Source organism: Parasteatoda tepidariorum, chromosome 1 (assembly GCF_982258835.1).
Source record: "Parasteatoda tepidariorum strain Cologne lab strain chromosome 1, Ptep-v5.0, whole genome shotgun sequence".
NCBI lineage: Eukaryota > Metazoa > Arthropoda > Arachnida > Araneae > Theridiidae > Parasteatoda > Parasteatoda tepidariorum.
Window position 1 is genome coordinate 62,623,095 of NC_141755.1, and position 19,618 is coordinate 62,642,712.

Genomic DNA, 19,618 nt, shown 5'->3' on the forward strand with positions numbered 1-19,618 from the left:
TTCCATCCAATGCACGAGATTCGCCTTGAATTTTTTTCTCCTTTCCTCCCCTTACACCTGATACATAATTTCCCAAATCTTCAACCACCCCTTTCCCCCGACATCCCTCACGATCAATACAGGAGTTAGGAGGCCGCATCCCTTCTGCGCATGAGCAACTTATAGAGCCCATCTTCGGTTCTATGTTATGCTGCTTCAGAATTTTGATGAGCATTTTTCAAGAGAAAAAAAAATATACACACAGATGTAGGTATTTTAATCTGGCATTGATAATGTCCGACACGTTATAAGTACATTAAAATATAGATGGATTTAACAATCGCATCTCCCATTCGTCATCGTGACCACGCATCCTCACATTGAAGATGGATTCATTGCTTTTTGAAATTTTATTTTGTTTCTTGTTCAGTATCGGCTTTTCTGTACCAGATATTAACCATCGGACAGGTATTTATGGTATCTATTTTCAATATTCTGATTTTGATTTTATTAAGATGGATAGTTAAAGTTGCATTTTGCATAAGATTTTAAATTATTAAACAAATATCGATGTAATAAGCATGCAATAAAAATTTGTTTTTTTTTCCTGTATCATAAGCAAGCAAGCTTTGAGATAAAAAGGATTTTATGTTTTGGCACTGGACATAATACGAAATGTAAACCAAATATTTCTTAATAGAGTAATTTTCAGTTCCATTTAAAAAAAAATCATTTCTTTTTCCCAAATTTAATTGCAAAATAAATTTTCTATTTTTATATAAATTTGGATTTTAATGGAGGGACCTGCTTCCTGCACGCTTCTCTCACCCCCCCCCCCTTCGATTATTTGACAATATTTTTTTGTTTTCTTGACAATAGACAGATTGGTACAACAAAAATTAAAGTTAAAAGTCAAAAATAAGTTGTTATTAAGTGTGATTTTTTTTCCTATTTTTTTGTTACTACAGAATTGATACTACAGTTAGTTTCCATTTTGATAATTGCAAAGTTTATTCAGTTATCATTGCAATTTCTTCCTTAAACTTGTCTTTTAATTTTTTATTTAAATTTTGGTTACTAGAAAACTTGCTAAATGTTTAGCAATAAAAGGAATAATTAATTCCGACTTTTAATTCATTTGTATTCATTTTTTTAGTTGCTTACGTTGGTTGAACGAATGCCAAGGATTAAGGAGCAAAATCAATGTTCTTCATAATTTATTAAAAAAACATAGTTTTAAGCCTTTAAATAAAAATCAAAAAGTTAAAATGGTTAAGTTTAATGTAGACAGAGTAACATATGCGAATATAACTTCAAATGAATATTTAAAAGCACTAAAAATAAAATACAGCATAATGAAAATACCGTTGAATAAGAGATATAAATAATTTATCCATAAATACCGTTACAATTTTTTTTAATGTTGAGCTAATAAAAGATTTTCTGATCCTTTTTGTTGAATAAGAATACATTATATGGTTATTTTGACCAATAAGAGTTAACCGACAGCAACAAAAAACGGTTTTAGGCCATTATCATTTTATGTTATATAGCTTAAAAAATAAAATTATACAAAGGAAGAGATAATTTTAAAAACTAAAAATATTTATTTCTAAAACTATTATTGTTTAATGTAATTTTACTAATATTTTACTTCATAATATTTCATAATGTTTTACGGAAATAACAAGTTATATTTCGATAAATAATAAATAATAAGTTTAAATAAAATATTCGCAAATGTAAAGGAACTTAAGCCATTTTTTGAAGTGAAAGATGAAATATTTATACCATATATGTTTTGTCAGTAATAAAATAATACTATGCATACTCTAAAGGTCTTTATTTATTTATTCTTTGAAGTACTTACGAATTAGTCTAAATATATTTTTAAAAAAATTGTTTCAAATAATTTATGGATTGGCAAAAAAATTAAACTGAAAATAAACCAATAAAAATAGACCTTCAAAAAATATATTACGTTTTGAAATGAGTACTCAATTCTTAAACAAAATTATTGATTGATTGCACAGGTTAATTGAACGCAATTAAGCTTGTAATGACTTTCTAAAAAATTATACTATTTGATTTATTAACTTACATTTTTATTTTTTATTTGTTAATTACTACAGGATTTTTTAAAATTAGCACCTATTGAATTTTCAAAAAAAAAAAAAAATGATTAATATATAGTATTATATGAAATGGTATTGTATGAATTTTTTATTTATTTTTTATTATTTTTTATTATTTTTTATTTATTTAGGTATTTGTATGAACTTGAATATTCATTTTTTAACATTTAAATAATCTTAATTTTTTAACATTTAATATATTTTTACGTATCTAACACGTTATTTCATAGCTTCACTATATAGTTTCTATCATAATATTGATAAACTTATATTTTTAGAAAAAATAAGACTATTTATAATACTTTCGGTACTTTTCGGTTAGCAGAGCTGTTTATGATTATATATGAATGGACTGTAAGTTTAACGATTGGTTTTAATAAAGGACAATACACCGTAGAATGTCCTCAACAAACGAAAAAACGTTATATTTTAGTTGATATCGAAATTTTTTATCAGAAGATGCTCAATATAACACATCCTCACCGAGGAACGAACGAAGTATGTAATTAATTATAAACACAAACATTAAGAAGCGCTCGCCAAATTGGCGAGCTATCTTTACATGGCGACGCAACACATTCAGATACATGACATTTAACAAGAGCTAAAGCGAAAAGCTGTCAAAAAATGTAGACCTCCGCCAATTTATTTTTATTTAATTCATTTTTTTAAGCACATGAAAATTAAATTAAAATTAATTAAAATAAAATTAAATATAAATTAAATAAATAAATATTACATAAATAAAAATTAAATAAATAAAAATTTAGTTCAATTTCCTTGCCCCCGACTAACCGAAAAGTCCCTAACTTAAACCGCGTCAAATTTTCAGTCAATAAAAAAAATTTAACATTTAACATAAGTTTCTAACATTATCATAAGTTTCTAACATAAGTTTTTAACATTTCTAAGTTTTTATGCAACTCACATTATTTTGAATCTCTTGTGTAATTACATATTAATCAAATCAATTTGTTATAGATTTTTATCCCTTATTCTAATACAGAAAAATTTAAACTAAATTACCAACCAAGAAATATCCAAATATCTTTTATACTTAGTTCAGTAAAGACATATTCTTTGTTTATTTTTTTACTTCTTTTTTTACTTTATCAAATAAGATTTGTTAGTTTTAATAGAACACGTTCTTAGCTTAACCCAACCTTTAAAGTGTGCGTTACTGAAGAGCGATATAAATCCAACGCTTTTAAATTCAACAATAACAGCGCAATTGTGTACTTGCAACTCAAAAAAAAAAAAAGGAATTCGCGATCGCAACGAACTATAGGGGGCGTTGTTGTATGAGACTAATACCTGCGATTTCTATATGAACAGTCATTCATTTACTCTAGAGACGTCTTTAATGTAGCGTGTAGCATTGCAACGTTCCTTCTTAATCGTGGCTAATTAAATTTAAAAAAGAAAAATGTTTAATATCCTTTCTTATGCAAACGAAAACAAAATGGTATCTCTTTTTTTTTTTAGAGAAGGAACATCCAAAACACATCGGAAAAATATTTGCACATAAACAGAAGAAAATATGTATATTCTTATAAGAGTTAAAACCTAATGCCCGAGAAATAGTTTTACTAAATTTAATGATATAACATGAAAGGCCTATTTAAACTTTACATTCCATAGTTTTAAGAATCATATTACTTCAAAAATTAAAATGAACAAAAAGTAGGGGAGAGTGGGGTCAATTGTAACAGGGTACGATTGTAACAGAGCAAAAATTTCGAGTGTCGGGTTCTAGATTTGGTTCCTAGGTGGTGGACAAGGTGTATTTAACAAATCTACATGTACACCCCTGATGGCAACCATTTTTATGTACTTTTGAAAGAGTTACATCACAAAAGATATTTTCACGTCACGCAAGTATTTTTTTGGTATTAGAATATTTTATTGTAACAAAGTAATTTTATTTAAACAAATAAAAATTAATAACCAAATATGTAAGTGGACACCTTAATTAACATTTCAATAAAAAAAAAGATTAGTTTTGCTAATTAACTAGCATTGTTTTTAACAAATGAAGCTGAAATGGCGTCTTGGGGACAATTGCAACAATAAGTAAAGGGACGATTGTAATAGCTGAAAATAAATAATCTTATGTTTACAAACCATTAATTAACTCTTTAAGAACCACCAATAGTTTCCTATAGCATTTATATTATGTTGCATGTGCATTATTTTATTTGTCACCTTTCACAGCATAAATTAAAATTTTTAACCCCTTAAAGTTAAAAGTTTAGCCCTTTAGGTCTCTGCTCATTATTATTTTTACTCCTAAAATATCACTACTATTTTGATCAATCAAAAAATATATCACAACTATGATAATATGTATAATTAACTATGTTTTAGTTGAATTTATGAACTGTTACAATTGACCCCGTAAGTGGGGACAATTGTAACAAGTGCACGACTGTCAAAAATTGTTAATAACTAATATAATAATATTTAAAATCAGGTATTTAATTTTTTTTGTAGTAGAGGATAGTCTACTTTACTCGTCTGTCAATTAATACTAATAATATATTGGATTTTTTGTTAGTTAAAAATAGTGAAGTAAAAAATGTTACAATTGACCCCACTCTCCCCTATACATAAGCCTCATAATTTTATGAAATTTAATGTAAAATAAGTTTTTCGACAATTTTCATCAAAAAATTTCAAGTTTCAATAAAAATCATTATTTAGAAACTAAAAAACGTAAAATAAAGAATGCTTACGATACAAAGCAAAAAAGAAAAAACCAATTCTAAAAATTCCTTACATTAAAATAAACAACTTTCATGTTTTTTCTTTTTTGATTCATAATCGGACGCAGAAAACCATTCTATAGAAAACTATCATCAAATAAGAAAAAAAACTACTTAAAAGTAAATTTTTTTTATTTTATAAAAACTAATACTTACCTGCGAAGAATTCCAAAATGATTTGTTCTTCGATTTTTGTTACCATTTTTTAGTGCTACGAAAATGTGTCTTTAGGATTTGCCAAAAATAGAACAATATGCAATTTTATTTTTTCAGGAGCGAAATATTTTGCCCATTGTCCACCGAAATTCGATAAACTACTTTGATTTTATACAAAGTGTTTCATTTTATGATTTGTCACAAAAATTTTAGGTGTGGATTGGCGGCATTTAAAAACCGCCAAATCTGTAGGTGCTGTGACGTTAATACATAAGTACCGAATTTTTATTCATACTTTTCTGAATCATATTGCTTGAAACATTAGAATATGCAAGAAGTATACATAAACACATAATGTTATACCATTTATGTTTTCAAAAAAAGTATTTTGACAACAATTTTTATCAAAAATTATAAACTATAAAAAGTTCAGTATCTGCCATTAGAAAGAAAAAAATTGGTACTTAAGCTAGGATTTAATGTTGTAGCTGTAAGACAGCAGTTGTAAGCTTGTTTGCAGTATGCGTTGCTGTTATTTCAGGTATATTTAGGACAGTTGCGTTGAGAGAGTTTGTAGGCTGAGTGAATTGATGTTATACATTGTTGCCATGGGTGAATTGACTCGAAGTAATTAGTGTGTACCTATGAGAAAGCGACATTAAACATTCATGACATGACAATTGAACAATTGTTGCTAAGTAATTTACAGTGAATTAGTGAAATAGTGATTGGTGGTCAATAAGAGCGGGGCTCCTTAGGGGAGGGGAAAGCTTAAAGGGGTCATTGGAGCTTTTAAGCATGCTTAGTTGCGACATTACTGTTAGAGCATTTTAATTTGGAGATTTGATGTTTGCTTAGCAAACATGGTTGCTACATAAATTCCTCCTAAAATTGAATTATTGATTATGCGATCTATGATAAACTAAATTTAAATTCTGAAGGATTAAAAAATACATAATTCTATTTTTGTTACACTTAAAAAGCTGTACGACACATCACTGTAATAAACTTATCACCGCAGAAAATCCCCCTCCGTTTTTCGAACTTTTTTTACTTTTGATGTGTTCTTTTTAGGCTCTTCAAAGAACATAGATTTTAAAATTTTTATTTCATTTTACTTTAACTTTATATATATTTATTTTACAATTCTTTTAGGTGATTCCGATCACTGCAACAAAACTGTAGATATTTATCAAGCTGTGTCGAGTCCACCAGTAACAGAAGCGAACCGAGGAAAGCCACTGCATTGCAGTTACAAAATTCGAGTGAGACCCGTCAGGGATGATTGGGTAGTGTTCGTCAGATTCACCAGACTGCGAGTGGGACAACCTAGTAACAATCGTTCGCAATGCATCGGAGGCTATGTTCAAATAGTTGATGGATATAAAGATAGCAATTACAGGTTCGTTTATTTTAAACTGTAAAAATTTAAAAAAACATTTTTGTAAATTTTTATGAATGCTTAAATATAAGTTATTTATATAAGTTATAAATATAAGTAATTCAGGGGAAAATACCATTTTTTCAGTCACAAATGTTTGATGTGTGACCCTTTTGTTACATGATAAACATCTAACATTTAATCATGTTTCTTCCACACATTTTGCAATTTTACACTGTTCATGGTCCGTAATGATGAGCCATTGCTTTTTCAAAGTTCTTGTAGTTTTTTGGCTTCGAAGGTTTCTAAGTATTTTCTAGGACGCGTGGGTAACAGTGATTCGCCTTTAATCACTTGGCCACCAAGATTTCCAGACCTTACATCACTTGATTTCTTCTTATGTGGTCGTTACATACATTACTTACATTATCTAATATTATCCAAGTGCAGTTTAACTAATTAACGGTGAAACACGGACTAAATATTATTTGATCTTTGAAAAACACTGGGGAGCAAATTTTTTGTTATATGAGATTTTTTAACGGATCATGGACATTTTAATCTGAATAAATTCAAATCTCCATTTGATTTCTCTCTCCAAACTAACTACAGTTGTTCTTAAATGACATTTTTAGTCTATTTTTTGTTGAATTGTACAGGTTTTAAAACGTTATATACAAGTATAAAGAGCAGGGAGCATAAATGTCATGACAGAGTTCTAGGGGAGTTAAAGCAAGTCACCAAGATTAAAATAGGATTGGAACCCATGTCTGAAAATGTCATACGCCGCTAGAGACTTTTCCAGATTATGAACTGTTTCTTCGTGTGCTTGTGAGCTAGTCATAATAGGGAAGCACCCCTATAATCCACGCATGAGTTCTATGCAATTTTAACCAGAGGATATGCCCGAACTTCCCTAGAAGTTTACCACAACATTTATGCTACCTCTGTTATATATGACATTTTAAAACTTGTACATTTTGAAAAAGTAGACTGAAATAATCTGCAGCTATAGGAGCAAACTAATTTTAGATTTGAAATCTCCACACCGAATTTACGCTAGGTACAACAAAATAGAACAAATATATATATACAACAAAAGTTGTATAGATACAACAAAAATTTGCTCCCCAGTGTAATCTTCCTCTATCAATTTTCCCTTAGTAAAGTAATAACTTATAACTTAATATATATTATTATAATAAATAAATATTTTATTATAATAAATAATAAATATATATTATAATAAATAATAAAAATATATTATAATAAATAAATATTTTTTTTAAAGAGTAATTTTTGTTTAAAAATTTTGATACGTTAGATTTTATTTTATTTACTGCACTAAAAGAAATAACCAGCGATTAATGGGTTAAACCATTCATAATTTACAATAAAGTTAAAGCAAAAGTTTCTGTTAATTTAAATATTTAATGAAATGCTTGCTGCAAATATTCTAAATATATTTTATTTATTTAGCAACAGAGAATCTCCAGGATATTACTGTGGTGACATAGATTCTCCAAAAACATTCATTTCCGAAACTCCTCAGGTCAAAATAATATTTCACGCAGACAGTTATGGACCAGAAACTTTCTTACAGTTCGATGCTAACGTTGAAAAACAAGGAGAAGTTCATGCTAGGTATGAAGTATAATATTGTATCACCATGAATAATATGTTTTGTAGAATTTTTTACGTTGAACGGTAAGCAAAAGAAAATAGTGTGAAGTCTTTAAAAATGAATAAATTAGTCTGTAAAAGGCATTAGCTACCTTCGGTGACCACTTTCAAAATTATCTTATGCAACACATAAATTTTAATGGTAACCAAACCGAATTGCACAACACAACTAACGTTAAATATTCTAATTCTTCCCCCTTTCCTCTAATCCTGACAACTTAATTAGTTTTAAATCGGATTTTTTCACCGTCACATTTTAACCAGATTTTTCCCCCGTCTGTTGCAGCTTGGAAGCATTAGAAGGCCTGAAAAGTAATGTTGTTTCGGCTCATTAAATATTCTTTAGTCTTAAAAACCAATTCATTTTTTTTTCGATCCATTTCGATTCATTTTCGATCCGGCATTGAAAGGTTGTTGCTAATGAGTGTGGATACAATACTGATTAAAAATAAAATCTTGGTAGCAAATTATAAATGCACCTAAACGACTTTACTTTCCAGTCCTATAATACTTTAATTTCAATTTAACTATTTTCAAGAGATCCGCGATATTGTCAAAGATCTTTATGTATAGAATTTTAGTTATGATTTAAAATCTGTCCACCAGCCATTAAATCACACAAGCCAGCGTAAGTATGAGTTCGGTAGTATTTCAGTATGGTAATCAGCAGAAATATTAAAATTATCTCCATTTATGACCATGAAATAAAATAGGAAACCCATTCCAATACTCCATAACGTGCGGTAACTTTCTCACGCACGTTTCGAGCCATAACTTGAGTATTGTTTGATATACATAAGCAATTGCTCAAAAACTTCCATCAATAATTGATACGATAGCATGCGGTATCATAGCATCGTTGACGCTTAAAGTTACTACAGCCATTTTCGAAAAGAAAAAAAATAAATCTAAATAACTACTTCGTAAATCAACACTAAATGTATAACTAATTATTCTTCACTATTTAAATTATTACTGAACACACCCTAAGATATGAATTCAAATAAATACTTAACGATAATTCAGTTTTAAACACTACTTAAATTATTACTTATGACAACCTAACAAAATATATAATAACTATAGTGTTGCCAATCGATAGAGAAATACCCGAGCTTAACATTAGAGAAGTATTATATCTCTAGATAAAGCGAAGCGCTATTTAATAGCTACTACTGCTAAACTAATCTCTCCGTTTTTTTTAAAAATATAATAAAATTTATAAGCTTTGGGCCATATAGTAAGAAGATACACTTTTTCCAAACGTTACTTTGTTGCATCAAAATGTTCCTAAGTATTTCTACAGATAGGCATTTTATAATATTTTACAATACCTCTAAGCGGCAGAAGAATGCAAAACAAATTTTTACATACCGCCATTTTATTTCTGTTTGCCTACTTAAAAATGCTCTTAAAATCTGTTCATGCAAACTATTTGAAAAAAAAGGCTTATTATTACACTGCTGCACGCTCTTAAAAGAAGAATAAGAGGATAAGACAGGTTGATATTTGAGTTCCCTGGTTGATACTTTTTTTGTTCAAACTACCATTGCCAAAACGCAGAAGAACATCAGCATTTTTAGGAAAATTAAAGAGGAAATGGTTACCAAAGTTTGGTTTTCGTATGCCACTGGCCTACAATTTTTTGGCATAAGTCATTTGCAAAAGAGTACGCGATATAGTTGAACAAGAGAAGTACACATCTGTTCAATTCCCATTGGAACAAAATTAAGCTCAAATGAAGGATCATGGTCGAAAACATAGGATTAAGTAAAAATTTACCACAACTGCTACTGCTTGGATCTAGACACGACTATTGTAATTTCTAGTTAATTTACCATTAAAAAAATCGTTAGACATACATTTGTGGCTGAATGGTTAAGAAATCATACTTCAAGCAGAGAGGTCGTCCCTTCTATTGAAACTGATTGTTTTAATATTCATTAAAAACATTTTCTCTTTTTATTTAAAGTATTTATATTAAGAAACTTCTAATTTAAATTAGCAACTACTTATAAAAAATTATTCATCAGTTTAAAGTTATTTTCTTTTCTTTAGTTAAATAGGAGATTTTTTTAAAGTAATAATTACTAAGAAATAAAATCTTTTTTAAAGTTAATATACTAACTAAAATTTTAAAAAAATTGAATATTCTTAATATATTTTTTATTGTTTCACATCAATAAAATTTTCACTACAATTATATATACTTTTAAATAAAATAAAGTTTTTTCTATTGAAAAAATTGAAGTATTTTAATAAATGTAAATATTTTTCTTCAATTTTAAGATCCATTACGAAAAAAAAGCAGTTTGCTTGTTTTTACAGAGAAAAAACTAATTATTTTTTAAGCATTTTCCAGGCATAAAATAGATAGAATAAATTTATAAAAAAATGTTTTGGAAAGAAACATAAATTCCAATTCAAAAGATAAACTTAAAAATTTTTTCTTTTTGAAAAAGGGAAGATACAAATATCGCGAGATCACGAAAATAAATATTTAATATATACCTACATAAAAATATTATTTAGTAAAAAAGTTGAAAAATTAATTATTATTATCAACTGGGACAGATCTTCTTTCTCTCTGCGATCATTTAGATATGTTAATCATTCTATTCGGCCAAGAATTTCACATAACTCAAAAGAACTTTTAATTTTAGAATAAATTAAATAAAACTTAGTGGGTTTATATCTTGTCCCAGGGGCCACAGATGCAGTTAATTTTAAAGTTTTTTTTCGTTAATTAAAACTTTGTTTAGTTTCAATAAGAATTTTACAGATGTGTATTTTTATTGTAAGCATATTTGATATCAGTACTGTACGCTATTCGCACTCGACGTTATTTTAACAAAATGAACTGAACTGAACTAAGTATTGAGTTTCCTTTTATTATCAGAGTTATTTTTCAGATGCTTTGTAAAAACGGCTAATAGATAGATTATGCTTGTTAGTGTTAGAAATATAGAAATAGAGGAGATAACTAAATTTAAGGTATGTTTGTATTGGAATTATACTAGCCTATAGTACTTAGATTTTTATATAGAGAGTCTTATCGTATAAAATCTTAGATTCTTCGTGAATATTAAGTCAGAAAAGTATACACTAAGTTGAAAACTTTTAAGTAAAAAAAATACTATCAAATGATAGGTGGGACAGGAAACGTCAATGAAAACACCTTAAAGTTTCAGGTAATTCAACTGGTTTTTCTGTATTTACTTCCATCTTCTTGTCTAATAATTATTAGTGTTTTTATTTCTTACTCCCTAAAATATTAATTTACGACCTTAAATTTGTATATTTACACATTTTTTACTTCTAATGTGTACATTCCACTTTTTCAAAGGATTTTGAAAATTAAAAATAAGGTGGTTATGACACGTACCATATTTTAGTTTACAAGGCAGACTGCTAATAATAAATCAACTTATAAAAGTAGTGTGGAAAATAAATATAAAAACTTAAAAGATTTTACATAAAAATAAGTACTAGATATTTTTTAATTAGAATTAATTTCTCATTAAGACTACAAAAATAGGGAAAAAGCACTTCTAAATGTATAAGATAAAATATTTTCCTAGTTGCATTTACTTTATAGATTATGCATTTTATTAAAATTTTGGAAACAATAATTCAACAGGTAAAACATTTCTCTGTTCTTAGTCTGTAAACATGCATTGCCACAACATGGTATTGGCTTTTCTCAATCTATGGAATTCAAAAACGCAACATTTAGATTTAGAGTCGATAATTTCGTGTTATTTTCAAATATTTGTTTGATAGAGTTTCTCATTTGATAATCTAAATTTTCAAAATTGAATAAGGATAATTGAATCAGCAAGTTTGAATTGAACAAACGAAGTTATTTAAAACTTGTGATTTTTTGATTACCAGAAAGAAAAAATTAAAATTTGAACAATCAGCCAGAGAGAGATTTTATTCAGTAGTAACATAAAATAGTTTTAGTTATTGAAACTGAAATAAATATTTGATGAAACACGTAATTTGCACAGAAAAAATATAATAGGACAATTCTAAATTATGCAGGTTTCCTAATTTTTGGTAATTCATAACGCCTTATTTATAAGCTGGAAGATAATAGGAATAACTTTAGTGTAAATTCTTACATTAAAAAAATTTTGCAAGATGCAAAAAAATTTAAAAAGTCCTAATTGAATTATTTAAAGAGTGACTAACAGCATCAAACAAATGTAAGAATGGACATCTTGTTACATTAGATACAAAACTGTAGAACCTTAACCGTTATGACCCCCTTGGCCCTCAATGAAATGGTTATGTCAACCATATTTTATAACCATATCATACCCATTCTTACAAATGTAAAAATGAATATCTTATTACATTAGACACAAAACTGTAGAGCCTTAACCGTTATGACCCCTTTGACCCTCAATGATTTGGTTATGTAAACCATATTTTATGTATACAACCATATTATATCCATTCTTACGAATGTAAAAATGAATATCATATTACATTAGACGCAAATCTGCAGAGTCTTAATCTCCATGACTTTCAGCGGTTTTTTGTGTGAATGTTTTTTCAGGTTTCCATAGAAATGTGTTGATAATCTTTCTTTAAAAATTGATTTTCAATTTCATTTAAAATTTTGGGTTCTAATTCAAATTTGTAATTCTTAATATTTTCTTTAGGTACGGACAATTTCCCCATTTATATCCTCACAGAAGGGGCGCACCAGTACCAGGATCTTACTGTGACAGAGTCTTTCACGAATGCGCCCCCAGTCGCTGTTTCGTCCAATCACCTGGATTTCCGGGAATTTATCCACGTAATCTGCACTGCCGGTACCACGTAAGTGTCCGGCAGTATTTGGTGGGCCTTGATTTGACGGCCTTCGATGTAGATGGTTTGCGCTGCGACAACCTTCTAATGTGCTTTCCCAGACCAATATCTAAGATTGCCGATGATTGCCCCTTTGATATTGTAAAAGTTTATGATGGAGCAACTGATGAAAGTCCTCTCATTGTCAGCATTTGTGGTCGTGGGAGATTGAAGTCAAACATCATTGGTAAGATAAGGATTATATTATTATTTGAATGAATTTCGTTCATTATAAGGTTTCAAGTATAACTACAATTTATATATATATTTAGAATCCTTGTCAAAAATGAAGTAAAAAAATATGCATATGAGCGATCGCGAATCAATATTTAAGCATAGAAAAAAAGAGCTGCAGAAATCTGTTGAATCACATTTAGGAAATCTTAATTAGATTAAACCAGATGAAACACACTGGTGTATGTTATAACCACTTTTCGTCTTTTTCTTTCCTTTGACAATCAAACAGTAAAATTCTGTTGTGTCACAACAACCAGAAATAAGACATGAGTTGTACCAAACAATTTATTTAAACATTCACACGAAAAATCACAAAATATTTTCCAAAGAAATATCTCTTCTCAGAAAATTACTCTCTTTCTCAACTACACAAAAAAAGACCATCACTTCTCGTGTGTGTCTCTCAAGCAACATCATTTTAGCATTACCTCTCGAGGAATTGATGCTTTTAGCTCAGTTGTCACACACTGTTACGTTACAGTCTAACTCCTCATATTTGGATATTTTCAGTTCCCTTTTCTTTAGAGGTGATTTGACAGATATCGATTACGTTTTTGTTTCTTTCAAAGTTTCTTTCAAGATATACACCCAATTAATAGTAATTTTGACTTTGTCTTTAATGAGGATTTTAAAACTATGTATAAAGAACGGTTGTTACGGAACATCCTGTATATAGATATGAAATTGTCAAATTGGACCATGCTCTCAATTAACTTTTGACATAATGGTCATATTACATTCATTCCAATTATCTGCATTTTTCTCAAAGGGATATTTCTTGCTAGTTTCTTTCAAACTGTATGTATATAATTGAAAAAATTGTCACAAAAGAAAGTTATTTATGTTTGTCAATGAATTATTACGCATGTAAGTTTTCCTTACATGCTCCCATTTATATCTGAAGAAAATTGTGAGAAGATATTTACTTTCAGAGATATTTAAGTCATTAAAACGAATCAATTATAGTATAAAATACAATATAAATATTATACACTAATTCTACTATATTATACAACCTCTATTTCTTATTCACTTTTATCTATGTATTTTTTAATTTATAAGTATTGAAAATATGCGTAACGTTAGTCTTCGTAACGTAAATTTCCTAAATTTTGTTAGATCAAATTTTGTTAGATCAAGTTTTATTAGATCGAGATCAATAACTTAACTGTAACATGTCAGGCAGTCTCAATACATCAAAAAGATAACTGTGCGAAAGAAATGTTGCTAGTTCTGTTGTTTGTTGTTAGTTCTGGTTATATCTAGCAAACAAAATTAGCGAATGAGATTCAGGGTTTCCAACTGCTAGGTTTTTTACGAAACATTTTATAGAATGGCAGACAATCAAGAACTATACTCAGAATATAGGTAAATTTTCTCGATATTTTAAAAGCCTCACTTTGAGAGAACTAGGACAAAGTGACTTTTTATAGGAATTTTTCAATCGTTTACATGTATTTTTGTGTGGAAAATAAATGACTTTAAATAAAATTTACTAAACAAAATCGACTAAACAAATAATCATGCATTAAAACAGATCTTGCTGCCACTGAAACCTTTTTTCAAACAGAAAAGAAAGCTGGCAGCTCGGAGATTATTTACTTTAAAATATACAACATGATTTATCATGTTTACATAATACTAATGGCTTTTAATTTGGCTTTAAGAAATCAGAAGGGAATTTCAAACCTAAACTATAATATTTTCATACAAGTCATAGATGTTCTTAAATAAACACCTACGCATCTTTACTTCTCTTTTATAATAATCTAACCAATTAAAACACTTTAGGTAATAAAGAAAATTTGAAATAAATATTGCTTTATTTAAAAGTAATTATTGCAGAGTATTGAATAATTTCAAAAGGTCGGTCTTTGGAACATCTAAATCCAAATCGCAATTTTTTTTTGTGGTATAGAACACTATGTCCTATTATAAGAAATATCCCATTAAACAAACGATCATAGGCAGTTTGAAAAAATATCATCTCTAAATTTCTCTAAAGGAAATAAAATCTGCTCTCTTCAAAAATGGCATTTTGTGATATGGCGTTCTTTACCTACGATGTACAGATATCTAATTGCTTACGTGACATTACATAGCTAACTAGCACTTCGAGTTGAGATGTTATAACAAATTGAATTGAGATAATGAGAATATCTGTATGCAGACTGATATAATCAAGTTTAGCCTTGGTTAGAGCAACAATTATTTCATTAAAATGATGCTAATTGATTTGTAAGTCCAACTTTAAAAAGATCTCAAAACGCTTTTCTTTTATTAAATAATTTTACCGCGAAAAATAGCATATCAGTTTTGCTCGAATTTTTCATTACATTATATTTCAAACATCAGTTAAAAATAAATTATTAATACTCAATTGTTTCTTCTGTTCGTAGGAATTCTATATTAAGTAGATTATTATTATTATACATTTAATTAATCTAGGGTAAATTAAATTGATCAAAAGTTGATAAATCCACGATTTTGTAATAGTTTTTAAAAGAGAATCTTTCCTTTCTGACATAATTTATTCAGTGCTGCGAGAGCAAGAATGAATCAGATGTGAACTGTATATTTGTAGTAAGATATTGAATAGATTAACGGTGACAAAAATTTTATTAACTATATTTCATTAATTTGTTTTCAATGCATTTAATAAAAAAATTGTAAAAAAGAATCACTGGTAAAGAATATAATACATAAAACTCTCTTGAAACCCTTTCTTCACTCTCTATTAACTTACATCTTATAAAAATACTTATTAAAAGCATATCCGTGCTTTATTTATGGGTTTTACTCTATCGTACAATAATGGAAGAGACAGTTTCAATTTTTGATATTTTTTTGAATTTCTCAAGAAATGCTTAGGACAATTTTGCAAATTTAGAAGTATTTAGTTCATGGGATTTTTCTTACTTTGTAATAAAGTTAGAAGCTTCCAGAGGTTTGAGAGACTGACAGTAAGTTACGAAAGAAAATAAAAGTATTCTTGAACACCCTTAGCCAGAAAATCCAACAATAAGCTTGTAATTTGGTTGTCATTTGCAGGATATCATAAAATTTCGTTAATCTATAGTTTATATTTAAGCAGATATGAGCAGTTTTAATAAAAAATAAATTTTTTGTCTAATGTTTTTTCTCTATAACTCATGTAAAATTAAACGAAATTTTTGGAGCAATTTAAAATTACAAAATCATTGCTTAGAAATTTTTAAAAACTTTTTTAAAAACTTTTTTAAAAAGAGCGCAATATATAGATGAGTATTTGAAGTAGTTCTTTTGTACTGTGCATGAGCGAAAAAGAAAATGTTTTTTTTTCTTTCATAATTTTGTAGTGAATCGTATTTGGCAACTAATGAAAAGTCTTATTTGAAAATCTTAATAACGTAAAAAGTTTAGAACAATTTTATACATAGCTTTTGGACTTTTTAAAAGAAAGCTCAAAATAATCAGGAGTTTTTCACAAATTTTATTATGTATTGCAAATTACATTACCCTATAATCACTGGACATCAAATACAAAATAAAATATGTGGAAAACCCGTTTTGAACTTTCTTTTACAGTACAAAAACTACCTAGAAAATTACTTGAAACTTTTGTTGAGATATTTAAATCAAATTTTTAGTAGCCAAATACGAGTCTCTATAAAATTATGAGACAATAATTCTAAATTTTTTCCGCATGCGTAATCTAAAAGAACTATTTTAAATAATAATATCTTGCCCATTTTTTAAGAGCTTTTTTTTACAAATTTTATAACAGTAATTTCGTAATTAATTTTAAATTGCTATATTTACGAAATTTTATGCAGTTATTGCAAATAACAACCATACTTTGGTTGTTATTTGCAATAACTGCAATCGATACAAGTTACAAGCTTATTGCTTGATTTTCTGGCATAGGGTGTTCAAAAATGATTGTTTTCTTTGTAATTTATTGTCAGTCCCTAAAACCCCTGAATTCTTTAAACTTTATAGCAAAGCATGAAAAATCACACGAACCAAACACTTCTAAAGTTACAAAATAGTCATCTAAGTATTTCTTGAGAAATTCCCAAAAATATCAAAAACTGAAAATGTCTTCCATTAGTGTAGGGAAGTGTATTTAACAGATATTTTAAGAATAAACAAATTCAATTAGAATCAAAATCTAATAAATCGCTACTACTTATAATATAATAACAATGATAAAAATGTACAAATCTTGTATTTTCAGTATTTATTTCTGAATACAAATATTAATATGTACTATATTTTTACAGCATCTGGTCCTGATATTTTAGTAGAATTCATCACTTCAAACGCGGGTCCACTCTTGAACACCGGATTTCACTTTAAAGCCGACAGTATCATCGATCCTGAGACATCAGAACCTTTGCAACTGAGAAACAACAGTTGCTTCGTGGAAAGGTATTTACCAGAAAATAAAGAAAGTACGTTTTCCCATCTACGATCATGGTATCCTCCTAACACAACATGTGCATACAAGTTTTACACAACATCTGAAGACGTCATCAGACTTGATTTCTTGCTGTTTCGCATAGAAAGGTTCACACTATGCGAAGAATCCATTAAGTTATACGATGCTTCTGAACCAAATCCCACCAAAATCATCACCAAACTCTGCGACATGAACAAAGCTCAAGCGATGTACGAGTCTACTGGTCCTTCTCTCTACGTCGAATTTGTAAGCACACGTGGATCCCTTGATGGTTCATCAATAAGTTATGAATTTCAAGTAAAGTCGGTCGGAGCCTCCTCTTTAGAAAGTGGGCATGCTTGTAGCCGCATTTTCGATCACGATGGACAGTTGACGTTTCCACTACACGAACTAAATTCTACAAGTCAACCTGTAACGTGTAACTACACGCTAGATGCTACTTCTTACATGCACGGCAGAATTAATTTAAGCTTAGATTTGCCATTTGAGAAGTTGACAAGATTTTGTCTCGACTGCAAGCTGGAAACTATTATTTTAGAGATTACCGGAGCAACCCTAGATGACACTCCACTGTGTTTCTGCCACATCAGCCGAAAACGAAATGTAAATATTGTGTCTGTAGCGTCTGTAGTGGTTATTACACTTCGTACAAACCCACCTTCTTCAGAACAGAAAATTCTGCCAATGACGCCAAGTAATTCCAAAAACTCGAATTCCAAAGACATTACGGGAAATTTCACTTTCTTCAGTGATGTCCGTTGTGGACCAGAAATCCTTAAATTAGATTTGCAAGGATCCATCACCTTCCCATCATTTCAAGAGAATGATATTCCAGGACCTGTGCGATGTATTTGGCAGGTTCCCTTACTCCCAGGAAAAGATGCCGGCTTTAGACTGGAGAATTTTCTCGGTAACAATTGCAGCTTTGATTATTTGAAAGTGAACCATGTTCTTCTTTGTCCAACTCTTGCTGAACATTCATTTGTGGTTCAAAGAGAGGATATTAAAAGTTCAAATGTAATTTTGGACTTGCGAGCCAGTGAAGCGTCTGAAATAAACTTTACTCTCTGGTGGACGCAGCTTAGAGTGTTACCAGCACCATCGACTGCGTCTGACTATTCGCTTATGTCTTTGGGAAAAGAATGCGAATTTTTGTGCGCAGCTTCAATGACGTGCATTCGAAAAGAACTTGTATGTAATGGTATTCCAAACTGTCCAAGAAGTAAAGACACCCCTTTCAGATTATACGCCCCTGATGAAGAACCTTCTATGTGCTTAACTGGAAGGCACAATTTGCAGTTGCATTGGTGGGTTGTGGGATTTGGACTTGCGATATGCGCATGCATTCTGATAGGTGTCATTTATTCAGTATTTAAAAGATGCCAAAACCGTAGAGAACGGTTTTAAAGGATATAAGTTGGACTTTCTATTAAAAATGTAAATTTTTATTGAACTTTGAAATGGTGCTTTGTTTTAAATTAAAATTTCTTTTTTTATTGTTGTGTTTATTTACAAACAGCATCGATTAAAACAACATATTAAGTCTTAATTTGTGCTTAAGGTGTGACGTAGGGGAGTGTCGGGTACCCCCGCCCACTGTCACTTTCATATGTATAGGATATTTTTTCAAGTCAATGGGCAATCGGACATTAATTGTTATATTAAAAAAGGAATATTTTCAAAGTTTCAAGTGTTTATGCAGCTGGTAACATGGTAAGCAATAGTTTTGAAAATATATTGAATACAGTAGTCAAATTTTTTAAATTTCTATTTTTTTTAAGTTAAACTATTCTTTTTTCGGTTCATTCTTCTTGCATTATTTAATTAGATGATAAAACAATAGAAACATACAAAAATATTGATTATTACTCAATATTATACAGAAATATAAGCAATACTCCTTAAGTGGGGGGGGGGTACCAGACTCTCCCCTAATGATCGCCTTGAATATAAAACTTTATTGAAGCAAGAAATG

General features: G+C 29.0%; 2 protein-coding genes across 5 annotated transcripts in view; one reads left to right on the plus strand and one right to left on the minus strand.

Moving 5' to 3' along the window:
- The window catches only part of LOC107452939 (uncharacterized), a 38,426-nt gene that overhangs the window by 15,311 nt on the left and 3,497 nt on the right, over positions 1-19,618 (minus strand). The window lies entirely within an intron of this gene.
- On the plus strand, positions 100-19,139 carry LOC107452948 (cubilin). 2 transcript variants are annotated; one of them, XM_016069578.4, is made up of 5 exons: positions 100-447; positions 6,191-6,437; positions 7,896-8,060; positions 12,773-13,149; positions 17,465-19,139. In XM_016069578.4, exons 1-5 carry the CDS (start codon positions 366-368, stop codon positions 19,048-19,050), a joined length of 2,457 nt encoding a protein of 818 aa, XP_015925064.1. In that variant the 5' UTR covers positions 100-365; the 3' UTR covers positions 19,051-19,139. The 2 variants fall into 2 exon arrangements, with proteins under 2 accessions (XP_015925064.1, XP_015925063.1); XM_016069577.4 differs by having other exon boundaries at positions 125-456.